This window comes from Cajanus cajan, chromosome 1, assembly GCF_000230855.2.
Source record: "Cajanus cajan strain Asha chromosome 1, NIPB_CcT2T_4, whole genome shotgun sequence".
Taxonomy (NCBI): domain Eukaryota; kingdom Viridiplantae; phylum Streptophyta; class Magnoliopsida; order Fabales; family Fabaceae; genus Cajanus; species Cajanus cajan.
In genome coordinates, this window is record NC_138517.1 from 60,270,381 (window position 1) to 60,285,960 (window position 15,580).

Sequence of the window (15,580 nt, forward strand, 5' to 3'; positions counted from 1 at the left end):
TCACTATAAATAAGATACTGATAGGACATGAAAGACAGGTATGATTATTTAAAACTATAATATTTATTGCTCTATATCGAGTACTGATTTGAATATGGAGTGCCTTTGCAAGTACTGTCCTCCGCCAATCAAAGACAAAATTTGGCCAATATGCAGGACTTAGAAGATTAGCTAGCAAGAACGACAAGAGTGTTTCTGATAGGGACATTTCCAAACGTGTTCTTATTCTAGACGATCAAGGATTTTTGCATATTAATTAATCTATAATTCCAAGAGATAGACTTAAACCATTCACTATTAATAAGGTTAAGAAAGTCTTTGTGAGTTAGCCATGCAGCCTCAAATATAAAAGGAAGGCTCGTTCTAGGACACCAAATGTAGGGAAAAACGAAGTAATAGAGGAGAATGGTTGGACTTGAAAGGGTGGAGCTAAATGACTTCTACATCAGGAAAAAGGAGACGCCCCGTCATATTTGATAGTGCTCTATCCGACCTCACCATCATGTTTCCTCTCTGCCATGTGAATGGATTACCCTGAAAACCCATATCAAGAAGGCGAGTATCTCTCACACAGTCCCTAAAGGCTTGATCACTACGAACAGTAGCTTTGGCTGAGCCTGAGCCCCCTCTCCAAAACCCTAGCTGCTTCAGCCATGACTCATTTCCGCTGAATTCACCACTATGCAGCTGTCATTTCAATTCGCAACAGTGAGGTAAGCGAAGCTACCGTCGGTTCCGCTTCGGCATTTCCATGCATCATTGCGATCATCACCGTTTCTTTTTATGCTTGTAATCAGGTGCAAGCGCGTTGTTTGTGAGGAGGAGGACGAAGAGGCATGGACCGTGTGCTTCTCCTCGCGTGCGTCATTTGCAGGATCCTCTTCACGGTCTTAGGCTTGGCTTCGTTCTTCAATCTTCATCCTCTGGACTGTGAACTGGAGGCCATGGCGAATTTATAGGTATCTCATCCAGATTCTCTCTTTTTCTTGAGTCTGTTTACTTATTTGGACTTGGAACTTTAAGCTTGTGGTTTCGAGATTGAATTGTCATGCTGCACTGTAAATGTTGTTGAATTTTTATGCAATATTGCTTTTGTTACTTTAATTGGTACTTGTTTTGAAGTGATTGATATTTACTACATGAATGGTGCAGTGTTGGATTACCAAACACATAGTAAACCATAATAAGTAATAAATTAATATATGTGGAATTATTCAAAGAGAGAGAAGGGTTTGATATCCTACTTTTGAATTTGTTCTGTTGCCACTAACCAACCAACCAACCACTACCAACAAAAACACAGTATTTCAATACCATTATAGGTGTTTAATCTAAGGAAGGTAAGCTAACAAGAACAACAAATGGCAGAAGGGTCTCATCTCATGTAAGTGATGTCTATAAAAGGCAAGCCACTAGTCTTTTGGAACATGCACACTTCCTCTTCAGGATATCTACAGCTGCCTAATTGAAATCAAAGTTATAACATAACCAGGTATGGCCTCTCACCAAAGCTGCATGATCTTGGCCTTTTTCATTGCTATTTCCTTCTCAAGCATGGACATGGCATTAGCAGTACGCCAACTGTTGCAAACAACATTGCCACCTTTGCCTACAGTTCCAACATTGCCTCAGGGAAATGTTCCACCTTTGCCTACTATCCCATTACCATCCATTCCTAACATTCCAAGTGTCCCACAGGTCACTCTGCCACCACTTCCAGCCACTTCACTGCCAAACTTTCCATCAATCCCAACCATTCCAGCCACTTTTCCTTCCATCCCCTTCTTCTCTCCACCACCTTCAACCACCACCCCCTGAAACTGAACCTCCCCTGCTTCACTTGGAGTTTGACACTCTCATCTCTACTATGGATTTTGATTCTTGCTTCCTCTGATTGGCTCCTTATTTTCTGTCATGTTTTAGTCATATACTATACGCATACATTCTTTTCTATATGTTGTTTATCTTCTGTTCGGGATGCTTTTAGCTTTTCATTGTTCCATTTGTTCTTCGCTTTTCAATATCTTGTTGCACTTTTGCTTTACTTCATGTACTTGGAGACCCATTGTAATAGACTCTATTATTCCATGATTATAAATCTTCCTTTCTTGATCACTTTCACAAAATATAGATTGCTAATGTTTAATGTTCTAACACCGTAAATTTCAATGAGCTATTAGACACGTGGGCAAACAAAATTTTATTTTATTTGGAAAAGTAGCAACGTAAATGGATAAATATCAAGGTATCATTGCTAATGAGCTATTAACTTTGTCCCATCGGTGAGTAAAAATATAGGAAGGTACTTGTATATATAATTAATCGATATATATAATTCATAATGTTACAAAGTTAATAAAATATCTAATAATCAACTTTAGTAATTTTATATTATATATAATTCATAATTTTTATAAGTTATGATGGATATATTAGAAATATTTTGTAGTCTTTAGTAATTTTATATTAAAACCTTTGTAATATTACTATTATATAATAGAACTTTATTTAGAATAATTATTCGTGTATTTTAGTATCTTTTCTATTCATAATTATAGAAAAGCTTATTAACCTTATTAATTAAATGGGATTAATATTTATAATCTAGAAGGGGGTTACAGTTGCACTCTATGACACTTCACAGGGTCACACTTAACATAACTTTTCATTTGTCAAAATCATTCACTAGTCAATTTGCTTTTAAGATCATCGATTATTCCCACAAACAATCATAAGACTTTACAGTGTATTTTTTCTTCACTTACACATTTTATAGGAAACTAGAAGTCTTCCCATCCCTAAATCACTTTAAGTCAAACACGTTTAAGTATGAAACTATTAAGCAATGAGTCATTGAAAAGTAAATGCATCATGTTATAGATAATATAAATTAACACATGTACAAATTTCTAGATCCCTATCATTCTCGTTGTGTCCAAACTGTTATACTACTTGGGAGCTCGAGAGCAAGATTAAGGAAAATAAAGCCACTATTTTCAGTTCCTAATTGGCTTTGTGGGGTTTGGTTTCAAGGCCAAATCCAAATGGGTAAAGGGGATCATAGTGAGAATCTCCAACATTCATTGGCAACTGATCAACGGTTTTGAACCATGTCCTTGGAAGCTTGCCACTGAAACCATAATCACCAAACAACACATCAGTGACACCATGTCCCTCAGAACCTGGAAGCCATGCAGCAACAAGTGCTTCAATCACATCAACATATGGCTGTATAACCACAGGACGACCAGAGATGATCACAGTCACACATTTGACTCCTCCACACACATTGTTTATGGTGTCTGCCCCTTTTCCAGAGATTGTCAAATTCATGCTATCACCATTTGTTTCAGCATATGGTGTCTCTCCAACTGCCACAATGGCATAGGAAAAGTTGTTGGACTTTACATACTCTAAACTTGGGTTCTCCTTGTAGACCACCTCGGTGTCTTTGTCAACTGTGTTCTTGATAGCAATAAGAATTGTTGTACCTGCAGATCATATAGGCCTTGTCAATATTTCATTTTAGCCTAGAGTCTGTTTTAATACAAATTTAGCATATGTTTGATTTTACATTCATGATCCACGTTTAGACAAAAATCATATCAAAATTTATGTTAAAGCAACTATTTGTTGCTTCTACTGATAGACAAACTTTGTAAGCTCAAATAAGTTTGTAACTAAACAGACTCCAAGGTATACAAAATGGTAAGAAGTTGAAAAGGAAGCTATAATGTACCTTTAGTAATGTTGTTGCCACTAAGTCCTTGCCATTCAATGGTCCAGCCACCACATTGATATCCTAGATTATCAGCATGGCTTCCAGCAACTAGAATTTTTTTAGCCTTTTTAGGTAGAGGGAGCAGTGGCTCATCTGCATTTTCACCATTCTTCAATAGAACCAATGATTTCCTCACAGCTTCCCTAGCCAAATTTCTATGCTTCTGTAGAGTTACATTGACAACACAGTTATATCAGAACATGGTGGATATATAGATAGAAATTGTTTCTTAAAAAAGGCAGAAAACTGATTATTTTATTAAAAAAGTGTCTTTGGGAGAAAATCATTAAACAAACGAGCCAATTTTTACACATTTTGTGATTGACTAACCTGATTCCCAATCTGGTTGGCTAGACTATTATCAGCCAAAGGATTCTCAAAAAGTCCCATAACGAATTTTACCCTCAAAATCCTCTTAACTGCATCATCAATTCGGCTCATGGGTATGATATTCTTTTTCACTTGTGTGGTTAGGCCATCTATGAATTCTGTAAAGTTATAGGGAAGCATTACCTGTAGCATTACCACCGCAAGTATTAGAAGATAACACATGTTATGTGGAATATCAATTAAGGTGATATCATACATAATCAACAGAATTGAAATATTTTACCATGTCAATTCCAGCTGTGACTCCAGCATAAATGGAATATGAGTAGTTAGCATGAGGAGGGTAAGTAATCCTATCAATTCCCTCCCAATCCGATATGACAAAACCCTGCAAGAAACCAAAGGATTTCAGGACTCGTTCATTATTTTGAATTCAATGGTGCCCTGATGAGTTCAGTGTTGTTACCCTGAAGCGTAGTGTGTTCTTGAGAAAGTCAGTGACCAGATTATGATTAGCATGCATCTTTTCTCCATTCCAGCTTGAATAAGAGACCATGACCGATGCAACACCCTTGATGATTGAGTTATAGTAGGCTGGCATGTGAATGCTTAACAATCCATGTCTGCTTATCACTGTGTTGTTCTCATCGATTCCCTTTGTGGTTCCACCATCACCAACAAAGTGCTTTGCACAGGCTACAACTTTCTTCCTGTGCAATTTCAGTAACATAAATTGATCATTGTCATTCCTCAAGAATACTAAAATCACATCAAGAATAAAATCAAAGGAGCTTTGAAAAAGTCAATGTTTTATATGATCAATTCTCAAATTATAAAATAAGGATACAAGACTAAGGCAATAGTGCGAGTTCTTACTTTCCAGCTACATATGGAACACCCTTTCTGGAGTTTGCAGGGATTTCACCTTGCAGTCCTGGAATGATCTCAGTCATGGCTTGAACTACCTTATGATCTTCACTATAACTTTCATAACATCTGCCCCATCTTGGATCTCTACAAACCTATTCAACATATTATAAGGTATGACTGAGGTAAAAAAATATATGGTACAATTATCAATTAGGATGTTCTCACTTACAGCTATGCAAGGTGCAAAGGCATATTGAATTCCAGTTGCTCTAACTTCAAGAGCTGTTGCTTCTCCAATCTTCCTCACTAGTTTAGGGTCCCTGTTTGATCAGAGTTAAACTTCATTAAGATACAGAAGCATATTATAATTTATCTGCTTTAACTATAATTCACTTTGTCACCAACTTTTATTCAATCACCTTTTGTGAGCCCGAGTTTAAAGTATGTCACAGAATCTAATAAATTATGTGTTTGGATTCTCAACTTTTCATATTAAAACGCACAAAATCACAACTAATAATTGCTTATCTGATTCACTTGAAATGCTTGGATGAGAATCTAACCACGCAATAAATATTTGATCACGAAAATAATAACATTTTGGGCACGAGTCATTCTACTTTTATTGTTGTTTTCAACCACGTATAACTGTTAATTCAGGTAAGCATTGTTTATTTGGTTTGGACAATTTAAAAATCATTATCGATATAGTTAACAACATTGACAAAATAAAAATCATGTCAATTTCTGGTTCTATCTCAAACCAACGATTTTGTCAATCGGTCATTTCGTAAGTGATGATTGTTGAAACTAAAATTGTCATATCAATTATGAATTATATAATGACACAGGTAATTTACCTGGTAGCTCCTAGTCCAACGTTGTGAGGAAAAATTGTTGCATTATAGACATTATTATGGCCATGAACAGCATCAATCCCATATATCATTGGAATTCCCAATCTAGTTGATAAAGCACCCTTCTGGAAATCATTCACCATGTGAACCCAATCCTCTGCTGAAGCCTTTGCCTTTGGAACACTGCCACCCCCACTTAGCACACTCCCTATGAAAAAATGAAAAAGTAAATTACTTGAAATAAATAAATAAAAACTTGCATAAATTCCAATCACCCACTATCTGTTAAGAAAAACACACAATGAATCACTAGAGTAAGTGTAGTCTAGTGGGGTTGAATATAATATAGAATCTGGTTGGATATAGGTTACTGTTCCGGTCACGGGATGCGCTAGGGTTTTTCCTAGATCAAGCCGCAAAGCCAGAGCATTCGAAAAGTGTAATCTGCCCTCTCAACTCTAGGGTTTAGGGTTTTATGGTACGTCGTTCATGGGCCGCCTGGGTCCCGAGGATCAAGGGATTTTCTTAACCGTCCTATTGGGGGAATATTTTCTCGTATAAGATGGGATTTTTTCCCTGATATCGAAACAACCTTATGGAAGAGGAAAGTCGGATTTTGGCCGAGTATCCCCTGCCGAGCCAACAGGTCGAATTCTAACCGAGTGAGTTCAGCTAAGTCGGCCCACGACCGATTAGCTCTTTAGCGAGAAGTTAGATCGGTAATATGCCGATCCCCCTCTGGACGGAGGGAATGGTGCCGGGCATGCCAGTAATCAGGTTTGGACCGAGTATCCCTGCCCTTAGGCGAAGGATTTGAATTAAAGGGAGGTAATGGGTAGCGATCGCCATACCGCTAACACAAGGTCTAGTCGGTTATTCACCGAGACGTCACACTTGCCTTCCAGCCTCAAGCATGTAAGGCGAAGAGGCTCAATGTCTGGCCATTTAGTCGGTTATTTACCGAGACGTCACACTTGCCTTCCAGCCTCAAGCATGTAAGGCGAAGAGGCTCAATGTCTGGCCATTTAGTCGGTTATTTACCGAGATGGCTCCTTAGCCGGCAAGGTAAAGATGTTATCGGTATTATTCCGATAGAATCGCAAGCATTGCGACTTTCTAGAAGTTGATGGGACGCGTCTGTTCTACTGCTAACGAAGAGACATGCATTTATTACAAAGGCTGCGCCCCAGATCATTAATGCTTTTGAATTTATGATGGTGCCACGTGGCATCCCTCGTGGCTTATGATTGTAAAAGTGGGTCCCCTTCGTAAAGAGGAGTCACAACGTCTCACGCGCGTTGTGACCTTTGGGTACTTCCTCTCACACGCGGCCTTTCACCTCTATAAATAGAGGGGGGGCAAACCCTTTTTTGAGGTTGCTTGCCCTTCTTTTCTTCGCGCGTTTTTCTCTCCGGTGGTGGTTCTTCTTCTCCGTTCTGGATTTACGGCGGTTGACGGTGGTTTTATCCCTGTTTTAGTGGGTGAAGTGGTGTGAGCCTTAGGTACGCGTATTTATCCATTATTCTTAGTGATTTTTCTTGCAAACCTTTTGCCTTAGGTTAATCTAAGTTCATATTTGTTATGGCTGTTGTGGGATATGGGGAGTTGTACAAATGGGTTAAAGATGATGCCTTAAAAAGTGAGTCTTTGATAAATTCGTGGGAAGCTATGGATAGTTTTTTGCCGGGACCATGTAGTTTGTAGTGACGGGGAGGAGGTAGTTGTGTGTGAACCTTGCGTTGATAGGGAGCCGGTGTGTCTTAGGTCGTCCTCAACAGAGAAATTCACCTTTTGCTATTCTACCCTCATTTCTAAGATTAGGGTGAGATGGCCCCTTACCGAGTGTGAAAAGGGAGTACTTCAGTCCTTAGGTGTCGCTCCGACCCAATTGCACCCCAATAGCTGGGCCTTTGTGCGAGGTTTCGAAATCTTGTGTTCTGGTCTCGGAATAATCCCGACCTCAGACAAGTTTTTCTATTTCTTTGAAAGTAGGGTTAGTAAACGTACTAGCTGGGTATCCGTTAGTGGGGTTTCGGGTCGTGGTTTGTTGTCCTTATTTCAGTCGTCTTATAAGGATTTCAAAAAATCATATTTCCGAGTACGTAGCTTACCGGGTCACGAAGATGTGTTAGAGGGATTTCCTTTGTATTGGAACCAAAAAACGATAGCATTCGGTGGTCTAGATCCCGAGAAGCTATCCGAGAGCGATCGGGTCGACGTTAAGAAAATTGAAGATTTGAAAACATTTTTCAATACGGGGAAACTCCTAGACCTAGAGAGTAGGCCTCAGGAATTGAAAATTCACATAGGTATACTTGTTATTTTAAGGTTGAATATTCCTTTCTTTGCTTGACATTTTATTCGTATTATGATTTGTTTGTTGATTGGTTATTGCAGCAAAAATGGCTAGTATGAGCAATCGGGAGATGATGAAACTGTGGAAACAGCAACAAGCTTCCAAGGCTGCAGGGAAGGGTGAGTCGGTAACCGAGAAGGTGATGGAAACCGACAGCCCAGTAGGGAAATCGAGAACTGCTGGCGAGAACCCGCAAAAACGTCGCCGCGAAACCGATAAGCCCGTATCGGTAGTTAACTTAGAAACAATTGTGGCCACGGAGACGGATAAGGGCGACACGGAAGTTCAGTCTACTGAGAGGACCGTGAGTGCCTGTCTTGGCGAGAATTGGGAGCCGGTCGACCATGGTGCCGGTCGTAGCCCCTTGCCTTCGTTCTGGGATGAGAAATTCAACCACAGCGCGCACCTGCGCAACACCGACTGGTTGGAGGGTGACCGAGGCGATTTGGAGAAGATGAGCGCCTTTACCATCGCCAAGGGAGTCGAGTCACTCACAAATCGTCTCTCTGCTCTTTCGTTGATCAACGAGGACAAAATTCGCGGCTTAGCGAGGGAGACTAAGTTGCAGGGTAAAAAGATCACCTCCTTGGAGGATGATTTGAACAAGAGCAAAGCCGAGTGCAAGTGGGTGTCTACTGAACGAGACAGGTTATTGGAAGGTCGCCGTGCTTTTGAAGATGAGAAGCAGGCTTGGATCGCCGAGAAGGTAGCACTGGAGAACGAGTTATCCGAGATGCGCCTTGCCCGAGACAAATCAGTCGAAGCCGCGACTGTCTTTGAGAACGACTTATCATTGGCGAAGCTGGAGGTCGAAAGGCTCGAAAATGACCTTGAAGCCTCTAAGGTGGATTCTACGAAGAAATTTGTTCAAGGCTTCGACGCAGCGACTTCCCAAATAAAGTTTTTGTATGCCGATCTCGACATTGGGGGCATGGGCTACTTCAAAGAGGTCATTGATGGGCAACTCGTGGATCCTCCCGAAGACGATTAAGTCTATGTCGCAACTTCCTTGCTTACTTTTCTTTTTTGCACTTATCTTTTTGAACTTGTTTAAATTTGTGTTTGCGTGACTATTCTGACTTTGGAATTCTAAGAATTTGCTTCGTTTCCTATATAATGTTTACGTTTTCCAGGTTAAAAATAGAATTCTCAGTCTAATCGCCAAAAAACCAATTTAGGAAAATGCTGAGATTTGTTCTAAGCTAAAGTGGGTATCAATGAACTTAATCGTCCAAAAACCGAGTAAAAATTTCCTAATTTTCCGTCTATCTGTCAACAAACCGACAAGGGAAAATAGAATCTCCCATCTAATCGCCAAAAGACCGACTCGGAAAAATAGAAGTATTTTTCTAAGTTAAAAAATGAATCTCCCATCTAATCGCCAAAAGACCGACTAGGAAAAATAGAAGTATTTTTCTAAGTTAAAAAATGAATCTCCCATCTAATCGCCAAAAGACCGACTAGGAAAAATAGAAGTATTTTTCTAAGTTAAAAAATGAATCTCCCATATAATCGCCAAAAGACCGACTAGGAAAAATAGAAGTATTTTTCTAAGTTAAAAAATGAATCTCCCATCTAATCGCCAAAAGACCGACTAGGAAAAATAGAAGTATTTTTCTAAGTTAAAAAATGAATCTCCCATATAATCGCCAAAAGACCGACTAGGAAAAATAGAAGTATTTTTCTAGGTTAAAAAATGAATCTCCCATCTAATCGCCAAAAGACCGACTAGGAAAAATAGAAGTATTTTTCTAAGTTAAAAAAAATGAATCTCCCATCTAATCGCCAAAAGACCGACTAGGAAAAATAGAAGTATTTTTCTAAGTTAAAAAATGAATCTCCCATCTAATCGCCAAAAGACCGACTAGGAAAATACAAATATTTTTCTAAGTTAAAAAATGAATCTCCCATCTAATCGCCAAAAAACCGACTAGGAAAAATAGAAGTATTTTTCTAAGTTAAAAAATGAATCTCCCATCTAATCGCCAAAAGACCGATTCGGAAAAATAGAAATATTTTTCTAAGTTAAAAAATGAATCTCCCATCTAATCGCCAAAAGACCGACTAGGAAAAATAGAAGTATTTTTCTAAGTTAAAAAATGAATCTCCCATATAATCGCCAAAAGACCGACTAGGAAAAATAGAAATATTTTTCTAAGTTAAAAAATGAATCTCCCATCTAATCGCCAAAAGACCGACTAGGAAAAATAGAAGTATTTTTCTAAGTTAAAAAATGAATCTCCCATCTAATCGCCAAAAGACCGACTAGGAAAAATAGAAGTATTTTTCTAAGTTAAAAAATGAATCTCCCATCTAATCGCCAAAAGACCGACTAGGAAAAATAGAAGTATTTTTCTAAGTTAAAAAATGAATCTCCCATATAATCGCCAAAAGACCGACTAGGAAAAATAGAAGTATTTTTCTAAGTTAAAAAATGAATCTCCCATCTAATCGCCAAAAGACCGACTAGGAAAAATAGAAGTATTTTTCTAAGTTAAAAAATGAATCTCCCATATAATCGCCAAAAGACCGACTAGGAAAAATAGAAGTATTTTTCTAGGTTAAAAAATGAATCTCCCATCTAATCGCCAAAAGACCGACTAGGAAAAATAGAAGTATTTTTCTAAGTTAAAAAAAATGAATCTCCCATCTAATCGCCAAAAGACCGACTAGGAAAAATAGAAGTATTTTTCTAAGTTAAAAAATGAATCTCCTATCTAATCGCCAAAAGACCGACTAGGAAAATACAAATATTTTTCTAAGTTAAAAAATGAATCTCCCATCTAATCGCCAAAAAAACCGACTAGGAAAAATAGAAGTATTTTTCTAAGTTAAAAAATGAATCTCCCATCTAATCGCCAAAAGACCGATTCGGAAAAATAGAAATATTTTTCTAAGTTAAAAAATGAATCTCCCATCTAATCGCCAAAAGACCGACTAGGAAAAATAGAAGTATTTTTCTAAGTTAAAAAATGAATCTCCCATATAATCGCCAAAAGACCGACTAGGAAAAATAGAAATATTTTTCTAAGTTAAAAAATGAATCTCCCATCTAATCGCCAAAAGACCGACTAGGAAAAATAGAAGTATTTTTCTAAGTTAAAAAATGAATCTCCCATCTAATCGCCAAAAGACCGACTAGGAAAAATAGAAGTATTTTTCTAAGTTAAAAAATGAATCTCCCATCTAATCGCCAAAAAACCGACTAGGAAAAATAGAAATATTTTTCTAAGTTAAAAAATGAATCTCCCATCTAATCGCCAAAAGACCGACTAGGAAAAATAGAAGTATTTTTCTAAGTTAAAAAATGAATCTCCCATTTAATCGCCAAAAGACCGACTAGGAAAAATAGAAGTATTTTTCTAAGTTAAAAAATGAATCTCCCATCTAATCGCCAAAAGACCGACTAGGAAAAATAGAAATATTTTTCTAAGTTAAAAAATGAATCTCCCATCTAATCGCCAAAAGACCGACTAGGAAAAATAGAAGTATTTTTCTAAGTTAAAAAATGAATCTCCCATATAATCGCCAAAAGACCGACTAGGAAAAATAGAAGTATTTTTCTAAGTTAAAAAATGAATCTCCCATCTAATCGCCAAAAGACCGACTAGGAAAAATAGAAGTATTTTTCTAAGTTAAAAAATGAATCTCCCATCTAATCGCCAAAAGACCGACTAGGAAAAATAGAAATATTTTTCTAAGTTAAAAAATGAATCTCCCATCTAATCGCCAAAAGACCGACTAGGAAAAATAGAAGTATTTTTCTAAGTTAAAAAATGAATCTCCCATATAATCGCCAAAAGACCGACTAGGAAAAATAGAAGTATTTTTCTAAGTTAAAAAATGAATCTCCCATCTAATCGCCAAAAGACCGACTAGGAAAAATAGAAGTATTTTTCTAAGTTAAAAAATGAATCTCCCATCTAATCGCCAAAAAACCGACTAGGAAAAAGGCCAGTATTTGTTTTAATTTATCAACAAACTCAATCGTCTGAATACCGAGTAGGAAATCCTCAAAAACCATTTTGAGTTTGAATCATTTAAAAACCGAGTAAGAATTGAGTTATCCGCAAGCCGCGAGTTCTTCGAAAATGTCGCCTCCTAGAATCAGTGGCATGGCGTTCAAAAGGTAAAAAGTAAGAATTGGTGTTCAAAATGTCGACTTTTTGCTGATTGAAATAATATGAGTACTTTCTGTTAAAACAAAATGGGTGGAAGAGTCGTCTAATTGCCGACCGAAGGAGACAACTTGAAAGCTAGTCGCACCAGCGCTCGCGCCAGTCGGATTTTTACCGATCAGTGACGAGTCTTTGTTTTTTTATACTCGCGCCAGTCGGATTTTTACCGATCAGTGACGAGTCTTTGCTTTTTTATACTCGCGCCAGTCGGATTTTTACCGATCAGTGACGAGTCTTTGCTTTTTTATACTCGCGCCAGTCGGATTTGTACCGATCAGTGACGAGTCTTTGCTTTTTTATACTCGCGCCAGTCGGATTTTTACCGATTAGTGACGAGTCTTTGCTTTTTTATACTCGCGCCAGTCGGATTTGTACCGATCAGTGACGAGTCTTTGCTTTTTTATACTCGCGCCAGTCGGATTTGTACCGATCGGTGACGAGTCTTTGCTTTTTTATACTCGCGCCAGTCGGATTTGTACCGATCAGTGACGAGTCTTTGCTTTTTTATACTCGCGCCAGTCGGATTTTTACCGATTAGTGACGAGTCTTTGCTTCATCAAAATAACAAAGGTTAAGGAGCCATTAATAGCGAAAAAATGACATGACATGTATTATTGAAATTGAAAGAGTGATGCCTCGTTAAAAACCTTCTCAGCAAAAAACCCCTCAAATTTTTACGGGGACAAAATACTGAGTTAGGAAAAGAGTGCACCTAATACAAAAAGATCAGCTATAATAAAAACGCAAACTCGCCGCGTTCCATGTTCTCGGTATTATTCCTCCGTCCAAGGTCCTCAGCCTATACGCGCCTTTGCCGACCACATCGTCCACTTTGTAAGGACCCACCCACTTTGCTGACAGCTTGTTCTTCATTTGCATTGGTTGGGCACGCCTCAACACTAGGTCGCCTACGATGAAGTCTCTCGGATTCACCTTTGTGTTGTACTTGAAGGCTGCTCTTCTTTGGGCCGCTATTTGGTTTATTCTTGCTTTTTCTCTAACCTCTTGGATTAAATCCAAATCAACTCGCCTGCCCTGGTCAGACTCCTCCGCCGAAAAGGCCGTAGTGCGGACTGATGGTTCTACGATCTCAATTGGGATCATGGCGTCGGTTCCGTATACCAGATTGAAAGGAGTATCTTGAGTCGTCGAGTGGACGGTGGTGTGGTATGACCATAGTACTCGGGGAAGTTCCTCAACCCATGACGCGCCTGACTCTTGTACACGTTTCTTCAGACCCGAGAGGATTACCTTATTGGCCGACTCTGCCTGGCCATTGGATTGTGGATGTTCGACCGACGTGAACGCCATTCGGATACCGACCTCTTTGCAGAAATCACGAACCCTTGTGCTTGCAAACTGGGTTCCATTATCGGAAACAAGCATTTGAGGGACTCCGTACCTACACACCACATTCTTCCAGAGGAAAGCTCTTACTTTTTCTGCCGAGATGGTCGCCACTGGTTCCGCCTCGATCCATTTACTGAAGTAGTCGACCGCCACTATCAAGAATTTCAGTTGTCTTATTGCAATCGGAAATGGCCCGAGGATATCAATCCCCCACTTGTGGAAGGGCCATGGGGACAGAATTGAATGCAGTCGTTCAGCTGGGGAATGGAGCAAAGGGGCGTGTCTTTGGCATCCGTCGCACTTCTGGACCCAGTTGACGCAGTCGTTTTTTAGGGATGGCCAGAAGTATCCTGCTCGGGCGACTTTATACACTAGAGCTCGGCCTCCGATATGGCTTCCGCACATTCCACTGTGAATCTCATCCATCACTCTCTTTGCTTGTGGCATGGTGAGACACCTTAGGAGGGGAGAGCTGTAACCTCTTCGGTAAAGTCTCTCACTAATAACCACAAACCTGGCCGACTCTCTTTGTATCAGCGATGCTTGCCTTTTATCTTCTGGCAATTCCCCCCCGAGTCAGGTACGCAATGTAAGGTGCCATCCACGAGTTGAGTTCCTCCTGGATGAAAAGAACACTCCCCTGTGGCTCATTTATACTCGGCTGAGCTAAAGTTTCTTGGATGACCGATCGAGTGGCTCCCAGCTTCTTCGTGCTAGCTAACTTGGATAGGAGGTCTGCTCTCAAATTTTGCTCTCGCGGCACGTGGCTAAGTGTGAATGCTCGGAAACTTTCTGATAAGAGTTTTACCCTCTCCAAGTACTTGGCCAGTTGAGGATCCTTGGCTTGGAAGGTTCCCGCCACTTGTCCGGTGATCAATTGGGAATCACTTCTGGCTGACAAACTCGTCGCACCCATCTCCTTGGCTAAACTCATTCCTGCCAATAACGCCTCGTACTCGGCTTGGTTGTTGCTTGCCCTGAACTCAAACCGTAGTGACTGTTCTAGTAGGATTCCACCCGGGCCCTCCAAGACGATTCCAGCTCCGCTTCCTCCTATATTTGACGCACCGTCAACTGATAAAATCCATTGGGTTTCACCGACCGTGTCTTCCTTGGCTGGAGAGGTCAACTCCATCAGGAAGTCGGCCAACACCTGGGCTTTGATTGCTCCTCTTGGCTCATACTTGATGGAGAATTCAGAGAGCTCGACTGACCATTTCATCATTCTACCGGCCAGGTCGGGTTTTTGCAAGACTTGTCGAATCGGATGATCAGTACGAATTATCACCTCGTAACTCTGGAAGTAATGCCTCAATTTCCTCGCAGTGACCAGTATAGCGAGGGCTAGTTTTTCGATTCTTTGATATCTTGTCTCTGCTCCCTGCAAAACCCTGCTTACAAAGTAAATAGGAACTTGGGAAGCTTCACGCTCTTGAACCAGAACTGAACTGACCGCACGGTCGGACGCCGAGATGTATACCAACAAAGGCATGTCTAGTCGTGGTTTTGTTAAAATCGGCGGGGATGCTAACGACTTCTTGAGCTCGGAGAAGGCTTCTTCACACTCGGTTGTCCAAACGAACCGGTCATTCTTCCTCAGACATTGAAAAAGAGGCAGGGCTTTGTCAGCCGCTCTTGATATAAATCGGGAAAGAGAGGCCATCCTCCCCGTTAATTGTTGTACCTCCTTTACTGTAGAAGGGCTTCTCATGTCGATGATCGCCGAGCACTTATCCGGGTTCGCTTCAATGCCGCGGTGAGTTAACAGGAACCCGAGGAACTTTCCCGCCTGGACGCCGAAAGAGCACTTCTCCGGGTTCAGTTTCAGCTGGAACTGGCCGATGGTATCGAACAATTC

General features: G+C 39.9%; 2 protein-coding genes across 4 annotated transcripts in view; one reads left to right on the plus strand and one right to left on the minus strand.

The window, feature by feature from the left end:
- The first annotated feature begins 233 nt into the window (after positions 1-233).
- Positions 234-9,574, plus strand: LOC145950224 (uncharacterized). 3 transcript variants are annotated; one of them, XM_083061282.1, is made up of 3 exons: positions 234-713; positions 798-959; positions 8,236-9,574. In XM_083061282.1, the coding sequence occupies exon 3, from the start codon at positions 8,241-8,243 to the stop codon at positions 9,183-9,185; it is 945 nt and encodes a 314-aa protein (XP_082917408.1). In that variant the 5' UTR covers positions 234-713; positions 798-959; positions 8,236-8,240; the 3' UTR covers positions 9,186-9,574. The 3 variants fall into 3 exon arrangements, 1 of the variants encoding a protein (XP_082917408.1); XR_014428339.1 differs by lacking the exon at positions 8,236-9,574 and adding an exon at positions 1,304-1,498 and having other exon boundaries at positions 310-713; XR_014428338.1 differs by lacking the exon at positions 8,236-9,574 and adding an exon at positions 1,323-1,498 and having other exon boundaries at positions 310-713.
- Positions 2,638-15,580, minus strand: part of LOC109792572 (uncharacterized) — a 29,210-nt gene continuing 16,267 nt past the window's right edge. Inside the window, exons 3-10 of the mRNA XM_083061289.1 lie at positions 5,842-6,046; positions 5,211-5,301; positions 4,988-5,133; positions 4,578-4,821; positions 4,395-4,499; positions 4,112-4,294; positions 3,740-3,944; positions 2,638-3,491 (exon numbers count right to left, since the gene is read on the minus strand). Of these exons, the coding sequence (XP_082917415.1) occupies positions 3,004-3,491; positions 3,740-3,944; positions 4,112-4,294; positions 4,395-4,499; positions 4,578-4,821; positions 4,988-5,133; positions 5,211-5,301; positions 5,842-6,046 (1,667 nt within the window). The 3' untranslated portion in view covers positions 2,638-3,003. The remainder of the gene's footprint in view (positions 3,492-3,739; positions 3,945-4,111; positions 4,295-4,394; positions 4,500-4,577; positions 4,822-4,987; positions 5,134-5,210; positions 5,302-5,841; positions 6,047-15,580) is intronic.

Bases quoted from the DNA above. Each gene is read 5' to 3' on its own strand.
- LOC145950224 (XM_083061282.1), top strand. From the start codon at position 8,241: ATGGCTAGTATGAGCAATCGGGAGATGATGAAACTGTGGAAACAGCAA.